Source organism: Microcaecilia unicolor, chromosome 2 (assembly GCF_901765095.1).
Source record: "Microcaecilia unicolor chromosome 2, aMicUni1.1, whole genome shotgun sequence".
NCBI lineage: Eukaryota > Metazoa > Chordata > Amphibia > Gymnophiona > Siphonopidae > Microcaecilia > Microcaecilia unicolor.
Window position 1 is genome coordinate 287,769,270 of NC_044032.1, and position 15,590 is coordinate 287,784,859.

At 44.7% G+C, this 15,590-nt stretch overlaps 1 protein-coding gene across 1 annotated transcript in view; it reads right to left on the minus strand.

Moving 5' to 3' along the window:
• The window catches only part of CCDC171 (coiled-coil domain containing 171), a 665,674-nt gene that overhangs the window by 480,523 nt on the left and 169,561 nt on the right, over positions 1-15,590 (minus strand). Inside the window, 2 exon segments of the mRNA XM_030194229.1 lie at positions 10,342-10,387; positions 10,390-10,426. Of these exon segments, the coding sequence (XP_030050089.1) occupies positions 10,342-10,387; positions 10,390-10,426 (83 nt within the window).

Consider the following 15,590-nt stretch of genomic DNA (forward strand, 5'->3'; position numbering starts at 1 on the left):
AAATGTTGGACATAGGGGTAGTGGGGAAGGAGAGATGGTAAATGTTGGACATGGGGTAGTGAGGAGGGGGAGATAGTGAAATATTGGAGATGATGGTGAAGGGGAGGAAGAGATGCTCTAGGGAGGAAGCGAGAGATGTTGGACAGAGCACAAGGGAGGGAGAGAGGCACAAATGTTGGACATGGCAATGGAAGGGAGGAAGAGAGAGAATGCTGCATGGGGGGGGAGAGAAGTGTTGTCATGGCACAAGGGAGGGAGAGATGGTGGAAAGTGGGAGAGGGGGAGATTATGTTGGACCTGGGGTAGATGAGAGAGAGAGAGAGAGAGATACACAGGAGATGGAGAGGGGAGAAAGGAGGAGATGCTGGATCCAGGAGTTATGGAGAGATGCCGGACAGTGGGAGTGAGGGGAGAAATGTTGGAACATGGGGGAGAGGGCAGAGGGAAAAGAGGGCAGAGAGATGTAAGGCTACAAGAGTGGGTACGGAAGAAAGAGGGATTAGATGCTGGGCTAGAAGGGCGGAGGCAGGAAAATGCTGGGAATGGTGGAACTATGTGGAGGGGGAGGAAGGGATGGCAAGGAAATGAATGAAAGGATAGTGATTACAGGGGATAGAAATATGGTAATGAAAGGGAATGGAGGGCTGGGTAAGGAATGAGATGGGGAATGGAAAAGCTAGTGGTGAGAGAAGAAGATGGAAATCTGATAGGTAGCTGTAAACTAAAAAGGAGAACAGTGAGGGTGAAATTTGAGTTGACAGCAAGGCAGAAAAAAAAAAAAAAAAGAGGAAAGAGCTTTAAAAAATAATCAATGTCAGAAGCAGGTGTAATGAGGGTAAAAAAGACAGCAGTCGCTTGAAAGAGAATTAGAAGACAACAGACAGAAAAGCAGATGAGAAACTGCAACCAAAATGAAGTAAAAATATAATGTCCAGACCACAAAGGTAGAAAAAAGCAATTTATTTTGAATGTTTTAAATGGAATATGTTGGCATTGGGAAATCTGCATAGTTAATGTGTTTGTATTGTGTTCAGTAGAAAGGAAATGCATTTCTGTTTTTATTTCTTCAGTGTTGCAGTACATGCTAAGTTTAACTTTTTGAGGTTCCCAGTTCATTTTTATTTCTGATTTGTGATCCCTTGTTCTGTATTTGGTGAGGGTCTGTCAGTGTGACAGTAATGACAGGTGGGAAAATCGGAGGCAGGGAGGAGAGGGGTTCAGGGAGGGGGGCCCTAGCATGTCTAATACCAGTTCTGACACTTGCTGTATAGCTGGTAGGGATCCCAAGCCTCCCCAGCTGAGGACCTCCTCCAAAAATAGCCAGAACTTCCTTCTACCAAGCTCTGCAATTGGAGACAGCATCCTTGAGTCACCGACAGCTAAGCATGTATAGGGTGCTTTTATCAGTGGCTTAGGGACGTTGCTGCTGCCTGCCAAGCTTGGTAAAAGGGAGTTCTGGCCACCTTCAGAGAAAGACTTCAGCTGACAGAGCCTGAGGATCCTATTCGCTAATATATTTATATTCTGCGGTCGGGGTAGGGCAGGGCAGAGAAAATATTGTGCCCACCCACTTTGGGCTCAGACCTATCCAAAATTTGCTCTCTGACTAAGCCACTGAGCTTGGCAGCTAAGATTTGATACAAAAAATAATTACAGGGTCATCCAGTTTAGTTAAAAAAGGAAAGAAGCGCTATAATAAAGAGGGTAACCTTTTACACATGAAAGAAGGGTTGAATCTGGGAGAAATCATGTTCGATGATCTTAAGGTAATCAAACAGGTATAAGGTGATGGCAAAAATGAGGTGGGTGTATGAGGAGAGGAATGGCCAGCAGGAAAAAAGTGATGTTGCCTCTGAACAAGAATTTTTTGGCAGACTCATCAGCATCTGACTTGTTTCCACTGCACCTTAGCGGTTTACTGATCATCAGTTGTACTATTCTGCACCCATATTTTGCGATTTTCAACAGTAAGTGTCAGACTCCTGAAGCAGATGGTTGTTCCATCAAAACAAGGCCCTGTGTCGGGTCATACATTTGTGTGGTGCTGAATAAAGTTGTTTTTATCGACCTCTGGCTGTGAAGATTTTTTGGTCCATCCGTACTTCTTAGATTTCTGCCTCTGCACAAGTCCCATTTGGAGTATCATGTGCCAAAACTGGAGATACAGAGCAGATGAAGTCTGTCCAGATGTCAGCTACTAAAATGGTTTGGCCCCATGTGCTTTATGATGAAGGCTCAAATATCTAAACATGTATACCCTGGAGGAGAGAGAGAGAGGGGATATGATAGAGAAAGTGAAGTTACTTACCTGTAGCAGGTATTCTCCGAGGACAGCAGGCTGATTGTTCTCACATATGAGTGACGTCCATGGCAGCCCCAGGTCCGGAAAATCTTCCTAGCAACAAAGGTTGCTAAAGCCTTCGAGCATGCGGGTGCGCGCGCCATGCATGCGCGGCCATCTTCCCGCCCGTCGCACAAGAGTCCTGCTTCAGTCAACTTATGAAGCAAAACCAAAGAAAGGAACAACTCCAAAGGGAAGGCGGGCGGGTTGGTGAGAACAATCAGCCTGCTGTCCTCGGAGAATACCTGCTACAGGTAAGTAACTTCGCTTTCTCCGAGGACAAGCAGGCTGCTTGTTCTCACATATGAGTATCCCTAACCCCCAGGCTCACTCAAAACAACAAACAGGGTCAATTGGGCCTCGCAACGGCGAGGACAGAACAAAAATTGACCTACGAAGAAACATCTAACAGAGTGCAGCCTGGAACAGAATAAAAATGGGCCTAGGCGGGTGGAGTTGAATTCTAAACCCCGAACAGATTCTGAAGCACCGACTGCCCAAACCAACTGTCGCGTTGGCTATCCTGCTGAAGGCAGTAATGAGATGTGAATGTGTGGACTGATGACCACGTCACAGCCTTGCAAATCTCTTCAATAGTGGCTGACTTCAAGTGGGCCACTGACGCTGCCATGGCTCTAACACTATGAGCCGTGACATGACCCTCAAGAGTCAGCCCAGCTTGGGCGTAAGTGAAGGAAATGCAATCTGCTAGCCAATTGGAAATGGTGCATTTCCCGACAGCCACTCCCCTGCTGTTGGGGTCGAAAGAAGCAAACATTTGGGCGGACTGTCTGAAGGGGCTTGTCCACTCCACATAGAAGGCCAATGCTCTCTTGCAGTCCAATATATGCAACTGACGTTCAGCAGGGCGGGTATGAGGATGGGGAAAGAACGTTGGCAAGACAATTGACTGGTTCAGATGGAGCTCCGACACCACCTTTGGCAAAAACTTAGGGTGAGTGCGGAGGACAACTCTGTTATGATGAAATTTAGTATAAGGAGCATGGGCTACCAAAGCTTGAAGCTCACTGACTCTATGAGCTGAAGTAACAGCCACCAAGAAAATGACCTTCCAGGTCAAGTACTTCAGATGGCAGGAATTCAGTGGCTCAAAAGGAGGTTTCATCAGCTGGGTGAGAACGACGTTGAGATCCCATGACACTGTAGGAGGTTTGACAGGGGGCTTTGACAAAAGCAAACCTCTCATGAATCGAACAACTAAAGGCTGTCCAGAGATAGGCTTACCTTCCACACGATAATGATAAGCACTAATAGCACTAAAGTGAACTCTTACGGAGTTGGTTTTAAGACCAGACTGACAAGTGCAGAAGGTATTCTAGCAGGGTCTGTGTAGGACGGCAACCCCCTCCATTTAAAAGAGTAACACCTCTTCATGGAATCTTTCCTGGAAGCAAGCAAGACTCTGGAGACACCCTCAGAAAGACCCAAGTAGGCGAAATCTACGCTCTCAACATCCAGGCCGTGAGAGCCAGAGACTGGAGGTTGGGATGCAGAAGCACCCCCTCGTTCTGATTGATGAGGGTGGAAAACACTCCAATCTCCACGGTACTTCGGAGGACAACTCCAGAAGAAGAGGGAACCAAATCTGACGCGGCCAAAGGGCGCAATCAGAATCATGATTCCGTGGTCTTACTGTAGTTTCAGCGAAGTCTTCCCCACCAGAGGTATGGGAGGATACGCATACAGAAGGCCTGACCCCCAATGTAGGAGAAAGGCATCTGATGCTAGCCTGTCGTAGGCCTGAAGTCTGGAACAGAACTGAAGGACCTTGTGATTGATCTGAGTGGCAAAAAGATCCACCGAGGGGGTGCCCCACGCTTGGAAGATCTTGTGGACAACTGTCCTTTTGAGAAACCACTCGTGAGGTTGCATTATCCTGCTCAACCTGTCGGCCAGACTGTTGTTTACACCCGGCAGATACGTGGCCTGGAGAAACATGCCGTGGCGGCGGGCCCAAAGCCACATCTGAATGGCTTCCCAACACAGGGGGTGAGATCCAGTGCCCCCCTGCTTGTTGACATAGTACATGGCAACCTGGCTGTCTGTCTGAATTTGGATAACTTGATTGGACAGCCAATCTCTGAAAGCCTTCAGAGCGTTCCAGATCACTCGCAACTCCAGGAGATTGATCTGAAGACCTGATTCCTGAAGGGACCAAGCTCCTTGAGTGTGGAGCCCATCTACATGAGCTCCCCCATCTTAGGAGAGATGCATCCGTAGTCAGCACTTTTTGAGGCTGAGGAATTTGGAAGGGACGTCCCAAGGTCAAATTGAATCAAATTGTCCACCAGATCAGGGAGTTGTGAAAAGCGGTGGACAACAGGATTGCATCTTCTAGACCCCCTGTAGCTTGATACCACTGGGAAGCTAGAGTCCACTGAACAGATCTCGTGTGAAGGCGTGCCATGGGAGTCACATGAACTGTGGAGGCCATATGGCCAAGAAGTCTCAACATCGGCCGAGCTGTGATCTGCTGAGACGCTCTGGCCAAGGAAACCAGGGAGAGAAGGTTGTCCACCCTCGCCTCGGGAAGATAGGCCCAAGCTGTCTGAGAATCCAGCAGAGCTCCTATGAATTCTAGTTGTTGAGCTGGAATGAGATGGGACTTTGGGTAATTTATAACAAACCCCAGTAGCTCCAGGAGTTTGAGAGTCATCTGCATGGACTGTAGAGCGCCTGCCTCCGAGGTGTTCTTCACCAACCAATCGTCGAGATAAGGGAACACATGCACTCCCAGCCTGCATAGCGATGCTGCTATGACTGCCAGGTATTTTGTGAACACCTGGGGTGCAGAGGCGAGCCCAAAGGGTAGCACACAATACTGAAAGTGCCGTGTTCCCAGACGGAATCAAAGATACTGCCTGTGAGCTGGCAGTATCGGGATGTGTGTATAAGCATACTTCAAGTCCAGGGAGCATAGCCAGTCATTTTTCTGAATCATGGGAAGAAGGGTGCCCAGGGAAAGCATTCTGAACTTTTCTCGAATCAGATATTTGTTCAGGGCCCTTAGGTCTAGGATGGGACACATCCCCCCTGTTTTCTTTTGCACAAGGAAGTACCTGGAATAGAATCCCAGCCCTTCTTCCCACGGTGGTACGGGCTCGACCGCATTGGCACTGAGAAGAGTGGAGAGTTCCTCTGCAAGTACCTGCCTGTGCTGGAAGCTGAAGGACTGAGCTCCCAGTGGGCAATTTGGAGGTTTGGAGATCAAATTGAGGGAGTATCTCCGCTGGACTATTTGGAGATTCCACCGATCGGAGGTTACAAAAGGCCACCTTTGGTGAAAAACTTTTAACCGTCCACCCCCCCCCCCCCCCCTCCCTGACCAGTAGATAGTCCGGCATGGACACTTTTATTGTGGCTATGCTCGCCTGGAGCCAGTCAAAAGCCCATCCCTTGCTTTTGCTGGGGTGCTGCATGGGCCTGACGAGGCGCACGCTGTTGACATGAACGAGCGTGCTGGGTTGAGCCTGAGCAGGATGGCGGGAAGGTGGATTGTATCTGCGCTTATTGTAAGCATAGGGAGCATTCCTCCTTTCCCCGTAAAAACGTCTACCTGATGAGGTAGATGCTGAAGGCACCCGGCGGGAGAGTTTGTCGAATGCGGTGTCCCGCTGGTGGAGCTGCTCTACCACCTGTTCAACTTTCTTGCCGAAAATATTATCCCCCTGGCAAGGAGCATCCGCAAGCCGCTGCTGGACTTGATTGTCTAGGTCAGAGGCACGCAGCCATGAGAGTCTGCACATCACTATATCCTGAGCAGCGGCTCTGGATGCCGCATGAAAAGAATCGTAAGTACCCCTGGACAGGAATTTACAACACGCCTTCAGCTGCCTGACCACCTCCTGAAAAGGCCTAGCCTGCTGTGAAGGGAGCTGATCGACCAGGTCTGCCAGTTGCTTCACATTATTCCGCAAGTGAATGCTCGTGTAGAGCTGGATTTTGGAGATGAGCATAGCTTACTGGTAGGCCTTCCTCCCAAAAGAGTCCGAGCTTCCCGCCCTGGAGGCGCCGAGGTGAAATCTCTCGTACTCTTGGATCTCTTGAGAGCAGAATTCACATCCCCCAATTCATGAGGCAACTGGGCCTTCATCAACTCCGGGTCCCCGTGAATCCTATACTGGACTCAACCTTCTTAGGAATGGTGGGGTTAGATAGCGGTTTCATCCAGTTCCTCAACAGTGTCTGCTTAAGGACATTATGTATAGGAAGCATGGATGACTCCTTAGGTGGCGAAGGATAGTCCAGGACCTCGAACATCTCAGCCCTGGGCTCATCTTCAGTTATCACCGGGAAGAGAATGGCCGTAGACATTTCCCAAAGGAGGAGAAAGACAAACGCTCCAGGGGAGAAAGCTTTCTCTCTGGCGAAGGAGTAGGATCAGAGGGAAGCCACAAGACTCCTCAGAAGAGAAATATCTTGGGTCCTCCTCTGCCTCCCACGAGGCCTCCCCTTCGGTATCGGACAGGAGTTCTCTGACTGCAGTTCGACGCCGAGGAGCTATGTCCTCGATGGCGATGCCAAGAAGTTGACTCCCATGCCGGCGGCGATGAAGCTCCCTCCATCGACATCGATGGAGAGTCAACTCGGGGGGCAGCAGAGGCCGATGCCGACGTTGAAGGCCTCACCACAGGCAGTACTGGAACAGACGGTCGCAGCAGCCTTTCCAGGATTCCTGGAAGAATGGCATTGAGGCGCTCGTCAAGAGTGTCTGTCGAGAAAAGCTGTGGTGTCGGTACAGGAGTCAAGGCTAGAATCTGCCAAGGAGGAGGAGGTGGTACTGAATGTCTGGAGACCGGCGCATCGACACCTCTTGTACAGAGGATGAGCAGTCCTCCCAGCATCGACGCTTCACGGGGGCTGATTCCCTCATCGCCCCGGAGCTCTAGGTACCATGACGAGAAGGGGACCGATGACGGTGCTTCTTTGCCTTCACTCAAGGCACGTCACTGGTGCCCCTCGGTACCGACGAGGACGTGGAATCCACATGTCTCCTCGGGATCGGGTCCGAAAGGGGTCGGTCTTGATGGGCTTGTACTGCAGGAGCCCTCGAGGAAGGTGGAGATACACTCGATGGTTCACTGCTGCCAGCATGTGATGGTCTCTGGACAGCCATTACCTGCGCTCCCAAGGTCGATGCACTCTCCAGTGCCGCCATCGACACTGCCGCCGCCGACCTCGGTACCGCTGTCAACGTCAAAGTATCAGGCAAAGCGCCAAACAGACGTTCCCGTTGAGCTTGTCTCAACGCTTGTGTCCGCTTTCTAAGGCTAAAGACACAACTTACATGCATCTGGGCGATGGTCAGGCCCAAGGCACTGGATACACCAAGCGTGAGGATCGATGCCTGAGATTGGCCGGTTGCATCGAGTGCACTTCTTGAAGCCGCTGGCGAGCTTCAATGTCATCAATGGAAAAACAGCGGCGGCGAAATCACATTCTAAGGAAGAAGGACCCTTGCAATGGAACTAAGGCTTGGAACGAAGGGTCAGAGGACAAGAGAAAAAAGGGAAAATCTCAGAAATCAAAAGGAAATATTTATTTATAAAAAAGGATCATAGATTCATGGAACAGCTTTCCCAGCAGAGGTGGAAAAGACAAGACATTATCAGAATGCATGAAACAATGAGACAGACAAGAGGACCACTGAGGGAAAGGAGGGGATTGTAGAACTGAGTAGTTGGTATGGACGGGTAGATTGTAAAAAGCCATATGGTCTTTACCTGCTGTCATTTTCTGTTTCTATACATGCAAATCTCATGTACGTTCTCTGCAGTAATGAAAGTCCAACTGGCTATGTTGAGAAGCAGATGTATTGTTTTAGAGAAACCTAGCTGTCCACAGCTGAGTCTCTTTGTACTATGTTCAGCCCTCTCATTCCTCTGCTAGAGATTAACTGAAGACCTACAGCATGAGGCGGTTCAAGGACGTCTTGAAGCAAATTATTCCTCATCCTTCTTGAGGAAACCTGAGCACACCAGTTTAGTCTACAATCTGTGCTCAAGCTACTAGATGACAAACTCAGTACTGAAAAGGGAATACTAACTTCTACCAAAATTTGAGTTTTAAGACTTGCAAAATGAGCAGGATATCAGCTATATGTGTATAATAATCAACCACTCCGAGACAAAATAACTTCTCTCGCTCAGAAAAATCCAGAAATCTTGAGTCTCCTCAGTAATTTTCATCTGCTTTTGAATTAATATGTTTTCACGCTATCCAAATATTGTAGCATAATTTTTAAATGCACTTTTTTTAAATAATTTTCTTTTCATAGTAACATTATTTGCTATGTTACTATGAAAGGAAACAAATTCTTAAATGAAAAACAGTGCAATTAAGAATTACACTATAGCAATATTTGGATAGCGTGAAAACACATTAATTCAAAGAGCAGATGAAAATTACTGAGACGACAAGATTTCTGGATTTGATAAGCTCTGAGAGAAGTTATTTGGAGCTGTCAGATATCACCCACTTTTTCCACTGATATCATCCTGGCTATCAATTTATCCTTTTAAATGCATCAACAAAAACCAAAGCATTCAGATGTGGAGGCCAATACTGTAACTGGGCACCTGCATTTCAAATTAGTAACACTTACATGCTTAAAACACTGGGTGTGCCAGCAGGGCACTTAAAACATTCTTCTGTAAGGGCATGCAGAAATGACATAGCGTGTAAATGCAGAGGCAGAGCACAGGCAGGGCTCCCCCTTATATGCGTAACTTACAGAATACTATAAGTTACACATCTCCCTGCCACTTTTCAATGAAGAATGTTAGGTCAGTTCTATGGCTGGTGTAATTGCGGACAAGTAAATGTAATGTGCACTGATACCAGGTTACGCTCATATTTTACAACAGAATCTGGACACCCAAATGCCGTCATTGCATAGACTTTCACTGCTTGGCTTCACAACGCTTAAATGGAGGCGCCATATTATACAATTTCCCCATAGTACCTGGTAATGGGATAAATGATTTATACCATTGAGTTTTGGAGGCTGATACCCTACCATATTACCTTTCATAATTCTTTTGTGTAGCATTCCTATATTATAATACACAGCAAAAAGAGGGCAAGTACAGTTTTCACACAATTTAAATAGAAAAAGAAACAAGTCCCAAACAATGTATGTATCTCTAGTCAAAAAATCTCTGGAGACAAAACAGGGGTAGGCCTCAAAAAGGACTGTACATCCTCCAAAGCTGTGTGAAGGAATTGCTCAAAGCCTGGTGGTTTGTGTCTTCAGATCAGCACAGCTTGATCTCAAAGGCAAGGGCCTTTCTTTAAGAAAAAGAGACTTGAAGCCTTTCTGAAAAGAATAGGCCAGACACATTTCAAAGAGAGATTAAATGAATAACATGATACAGAGGAAGTTTACAAATATATTTTATACCGCTGTATTTCAGATACGATAAATGGTATTTAACTACATTCAATATATGGAAGAAAAATTTACATACGCAACTGCAATTAAAAACCATCAAAAACTAGAACAAGTATCTCACCTAAAAGCAACAGTATCAGCAAAATACTACAGCGCAAAACATATATGGCATCTTGTGTGTCCTACATCATCTTTTTGAAAATGTGACCTTTAAGTTCTTGAAGGTTGCTTAAAATTTGGCTCAGTTCACTTAAAACATCTGTTTCCTTTGCAGATACACTGTAAGGACTTTGCTCTCTTGGCTGGATTTGGAGCACAGCAACCTAGTTATTCTTCCATTTGAGAATACAGACATCAACATTTGTAAATCAAGTTGTGGGTTGGCAATAGCAGCAGGTCCAAATTCAAGACAACTAGGCTACTCTACTGCTGTGAGAACTCCTCATATCATGTCAACAAATCAAAGCATGCTGAGAAGAGGGATACAGGAGGCATCTGTAGAATTCCCATACTGGAGTGACTTTGGAACATTGACAGATGCAGCTGTCTTCTTACAGATTCAACTAACCTGATGTCCGATGACCCTGACATAGAAAAGCTGGCCAAGATTAACTCCAAATCTCTGATGTTATTTCATATATCTGTTCTGTATCAGCCTGGTGTTTCTTGGCCTTTATTTGTAGATAGAAAATTTTAAAAACAGCATTAAAATGTTTTTAAAACAGCTAATATTCAAACAAAATTATTACCATGCTATTCTTAAAAGAAACCCAAACATTTAGACCGGTATGGTTTGCAGTAAACATTAGATATGTGGTAATCAAACTTCACATCTAGGTATATTTATCAGCAATCATACCGAGCTGTACTACTAAACACATATTTTTTAAATAGTAATATTCCCAGTTAGTTTTTATTAGTCTCTCTTTCTATAAAGAAACATTTCTGGTCAATATTCAAATGATGCTTTAAAAAAAATAAATACAAATTAAAGGCCAACACTAAGAAAAAAGAGAATTGCTGAGCTAAACTTGCTATCATTTGTCCTCCCACAACTCAAGCTCTGCCCCCAGGACTGCCTAAGGTGAAATCATGATTTCTGCCTGCCTTTAAAATTTACTGCCTTAGCGGCACACAGCTGCCACCAGTACATACCTTTGAGCTTCTCCATTATTTATTTTTGTTACATTTGTACCTTGCGCTTTCCCACTCATGGCAGGCTCAATGCAGCTTACATGGGGCAATGGAGGGTTAAGTGACTGCCCAGAGTCACAAGGAGCTGCCTGTGCCTGAAGTGGGAATCAAACTCAGTTCCTCAGTTCCCCAGGACCAAAGTCCACCACCCTAACCATTATGCCTCGTTTTATTTTGATTTGGATATTTAATACGGTTTTGGATTCAACTTTGTGGAGGAGTCAACTAATGGTTAGTGCAGTGGGCTGAGAACCTTAAGGAACTGGGTTCGATTCCTATTGCAGCTCCTTGTGACCCTGGGCAAATCACTTAATCCTCCATTGCCCAGGTAGAAAATTTAGATTGTGAGCCCACTAGGGACAGAAAAAGTACCTGCATATAATATATGAAAACTGCTTCAGTTGCACCCACAGAAATGCGGTATATCAAATCCATAGCCCTTTACCTTTCAATTCCTGTTATATGGAGTAGGCAATTCAGCATCTTCATCCTTTCTGTCACTGCACCCCACCATTTCCTCCTGCAGCCAGGTATACTACAAGGACTCCCATGCTTATAAACCATGAAAGACTGGCCCATTTTTGGACACAACCACTGTTTCTTCATGGTATGTCTACATTACAGACAGGTCTTTGTCAGTCAAACACAAAGTAACTTGTCCTTTGTCTCATTATGGCTTATAATCTTTATGCTCTTTTTCTGATTGAGACTTGGTTAAGAATGTGAGTCCTTTATCTTTTACAAGCTTGTCCTCCGAGCTGTACATTTTTTTGTTGTTTAATGTCTTTATTAATGTATACAAACTAAAAACAGATTTAAGTAATCAAATACATCAACAAAGTGAACATCTTTATTTCTTATGAAATCCATACACTTCCCTCTCCCCTCCCTACCCATTTTCTTCGATAATCAAAGTTCCAAACTTTCTCAAAAAAACTAAGTCAATCGTATGGCTTAGCAGTCAGTTTTGATAACCCATATTTGTCCCAAGTCCACTCAAATTGTTGGAACCTCAGGACTTCTATTCATTTCAATTGTTTGGCAGAGGTTAAACAAGCTGCTATTAATACAGGCCCTGTTCCTTCCATTAATAAGTATCCATCACTATACTCTTCTGGTTTACCATCTTCCTCAGATAGCTGCTGATTTTATATATGAACTTTCTCAATTTGAGTGGACTGAGTGGGAATCAGAAATAAAATTGCAATTTCAATGCACATGCAGTTAAGGCCTGTCAGAAATGTACGGAGTTCTACTGACCTTCTGTGATAGAAAACTAAAAAATTAACTACAAATGATAAAAACAAATTCCATGTGTAAAAGGAAAAAAAGATAGCGATAGGAGTTTACTACCGTCCAGGTGGCCAGGATGGACAGATGCAGAAATGTTATCAGAAATTAGGGAGGCTAACAAACTGGGAAACACATTTCAGTTACCTGATATTTACTGGGTAAATGTAACATCAGGGCATGCTAGGGAGGTAAAATTACTTGAAAAAATCAAGAACAGCTTTATGGAGAAACTGGTTCAGGGACCAATAAGAGGGGGAAATAATTTTAGACCTAGTCCTTAGTGGAGCACATGATCTCCTGCTGGAGGTCATGGTGCTGGGGCCACTTGAAGACAGTGATCATATCATGATCATATTTGATATAATCTCTGGATTAAGTACACACAGGAAATCCAATATGTTAGCATTTAACTTTTAAAAAGGAGATTATAATACAATAAGGAGAATGGACAAAGAAAAACCAGAGGAGCAGCTGCAAAGGTCAAAAATACCATCCTGGAAGCCCAGGCCAGACATATTACAGGTGTTAACAAAGGAATAAGGCGGCCAAACGACAGCCAGCACAGTTAAAAAGTGAGGTGAAAGAAGCTATTAGAGCTAAAAGAAAATCCTTCAGAAAATGGAAGAAGGACCTGACTGAAATAGTAGGAAACAGCATAGGTCAAATACAAAGCACTGATAAGGAAGGCAAAGAGAGAATTTGAAAAGAAAATTGTGTTGAAGGCAAAAACACAGTTTTTGGGTGTATTAGAAGCAAGAAGCCGGAAAAAAAAATCAGTTGGACTGCTAGATGACCAATGGGTTAAAGGGATACTCAGGGATAATGAGGCCATAGCGGAGAGATTTAATGAATTCTTTGATTCTGTTTCCACCAAGGAATATGTGGGAGAGATACCAGTGCCAGAAATAGTATCAATGCTGATAAGAAAGAGAAACTGAAACAAATCTCTGTAAACCAAGATAATGTAATGGAGCAATTTGAAAAACTGAAGAGTAACGAATTGCCTGAACCTGGTGGTATACATCCCAGAGTACTGATAGAATTGAAAATGAACTTGCAGAGCTATTGTTAATAATATGTAATTTATCTTTATCATCAAGCATGGTACCGGAAGATTGAAGGGTGCCCAATGTAATGCCAATTTTTAAAAAGAGTTCCAGAAGTGATCCAGGAAATTATAGACCGGTGAGCTAGAGATCGATGCTGAGCAAAAATGGTAGAGACTACTATAAAGAACAAAATTATAAAGCATATACATAAGCATGGATTAATAAGCCAAAGCCAACATGGATTTAGTCAAGGGAAGTCTTGCCTCACCAATCTACTACATTTCTTTGAAGGGGTATACAAACATATGGATAAAGGCGAGCCACTCAACTGGGCATCCAAATGCAAAATGACGCATGTGGGAAAGAATAACCCAAACTATAGCAACATGATACAACAGGAATCACTACCCAGGAAAGGGATCTAGGTGTCATCATTGATGATATGTTAAAACCCTCTGCTCAGTGTGCAGCAGCGGCTTAAGAAAATAGAATGTTAGGAATTATTAGGAAAGAAATGGAAAACAATGAGAATGTTATGACTTTATATTGCTCCATGGTGCGACTGCACCTCAAATACTGTATTCAATTCTGGTCACTGCATAATAATAAGTACAGAGAAAGGCAACGAAAAACGATAAAGGGGATGGAGACTCCCTATGAGGAAAGGCTAAAGCAGCTAGGGCTCTTCAGCTTGGAGAAGAGACAGCTGAGTTGAGATATAATAGATGTCTATAAAATACATGGAACAGGTGGAGGTGAATAGCTTATTTACTCTTTCCAAAAATACTAGAACTAGGGGGCATGCAATGAAACTACTAAGTAGTAAATTTAAAACAAACTCTTCACTTAACATGTAATTAATTAAACTCTGGAATTTGTTGGTAGAGAATGTGTTAAAGGCAGTTAGCTTAGCAGGGTTTAAAAAAAGGTTTTGGATAATTTCCTAAAACAAAGTTCATAAGCCCTTACTAAGATGGACTTGGGAAAATCCACTGCTTATTTCTAGGATAAGCAGCATAAAATCTATTTTACTGTTCTTGGATCTAAGCAGGTACTTGTGACCTAGATTGGCCACTGCTGGAAATGGGAAACTAGGCCTGATGGACCGTCAGTCTGTCCCAGTATGGCAATACTTATGTTCTTATATTCATATTTTATGTTATTTTAGTCTGAAAACTACTTTGCACTTTTGAAAAGCAGTATAGTAATATTTTAACATACATAAACAAATATCCTAACTTGAGAACAGGGGCAGATTGAGAGTGGCCTGGGCACCCAGGCACTGAGAGTGGTCTGGACCTCCTGCCGGCCGCTGCCCGATGACCCCCCTACTGCCACAGCCGAAGTCCCCACCATCCTGGTCCTACCTAAAGGACCCTTGCGGTCTAGTGGACTCTGAGGAGGTGAGCATATTCTTTCTTGCCTGCTGCGCTGCCGCTATTCCCCCGGCCGCTGGCGCCACCCGTGTTTTCCACGCAGCTGAGACTTCCTATAGTAGTATCGCAGGTCTCAACAGCAGATGCAAATTTCAAAAACTGACATATTTCAATCACTATACTATAGGTTAACAAATACAAACAAAATATGGAAAATACTAGTAAAAAACGCCCGTTTCTGACACAAATGAAACGGGCGCTAGCAAGGTTTCCTCGGAGTGTGTATGTTGAGAGAGTGTATGTGAGAGTGACTGTGTGTGAGAGAGAGAGTGAATGTGCGAGTGTGTGTGTGTGAGAGAATGTGTGTGATAATGAGAGTGTGTGCGAGACACAGTGTGAGAGAAAGAGAGTGTGTTTCACACAGATAGTGTGTGTGTGTGCGACAGAGAGAGTGTGTGTGAGACACAGACTCTCTGTGAGACTGAGTGTATGAGACCAATAGAGTGTGTGAGTGACTGTGTGACACATAGAGAGTGAATGTGATACAGTGCGAGACAGAGTGTGTGAGAGACAGTGTGTGAGAGTGAGAGAGAGAAAGACATTGACAGAGAGAGAGAGTGTGTGAGTGTGTGTGTGGTGTGTGACAGAGATACCTCCCCCCCCCCCCCCCCCCCACCCCCCCTCTGTGTCTGAGCGTTACTGTGCAGGACGCTGAGCTCTGGCTGTGCTTCAAGGAACTGACCAATCCTATTTAATAGAATGCTCCTCCAACATTCTGAAGCTGAGAAACCGCGGTGGGTTGGTCACTTCTGCTTCAGAAGTATGTGATGTCAATTCAGGAGATGGATACAGAGAGCAGGAATGCCTCAGCCATGCAGTCAGCTTCAGAATGTTGGAGGTGCATTTTATTATATAGGATGATG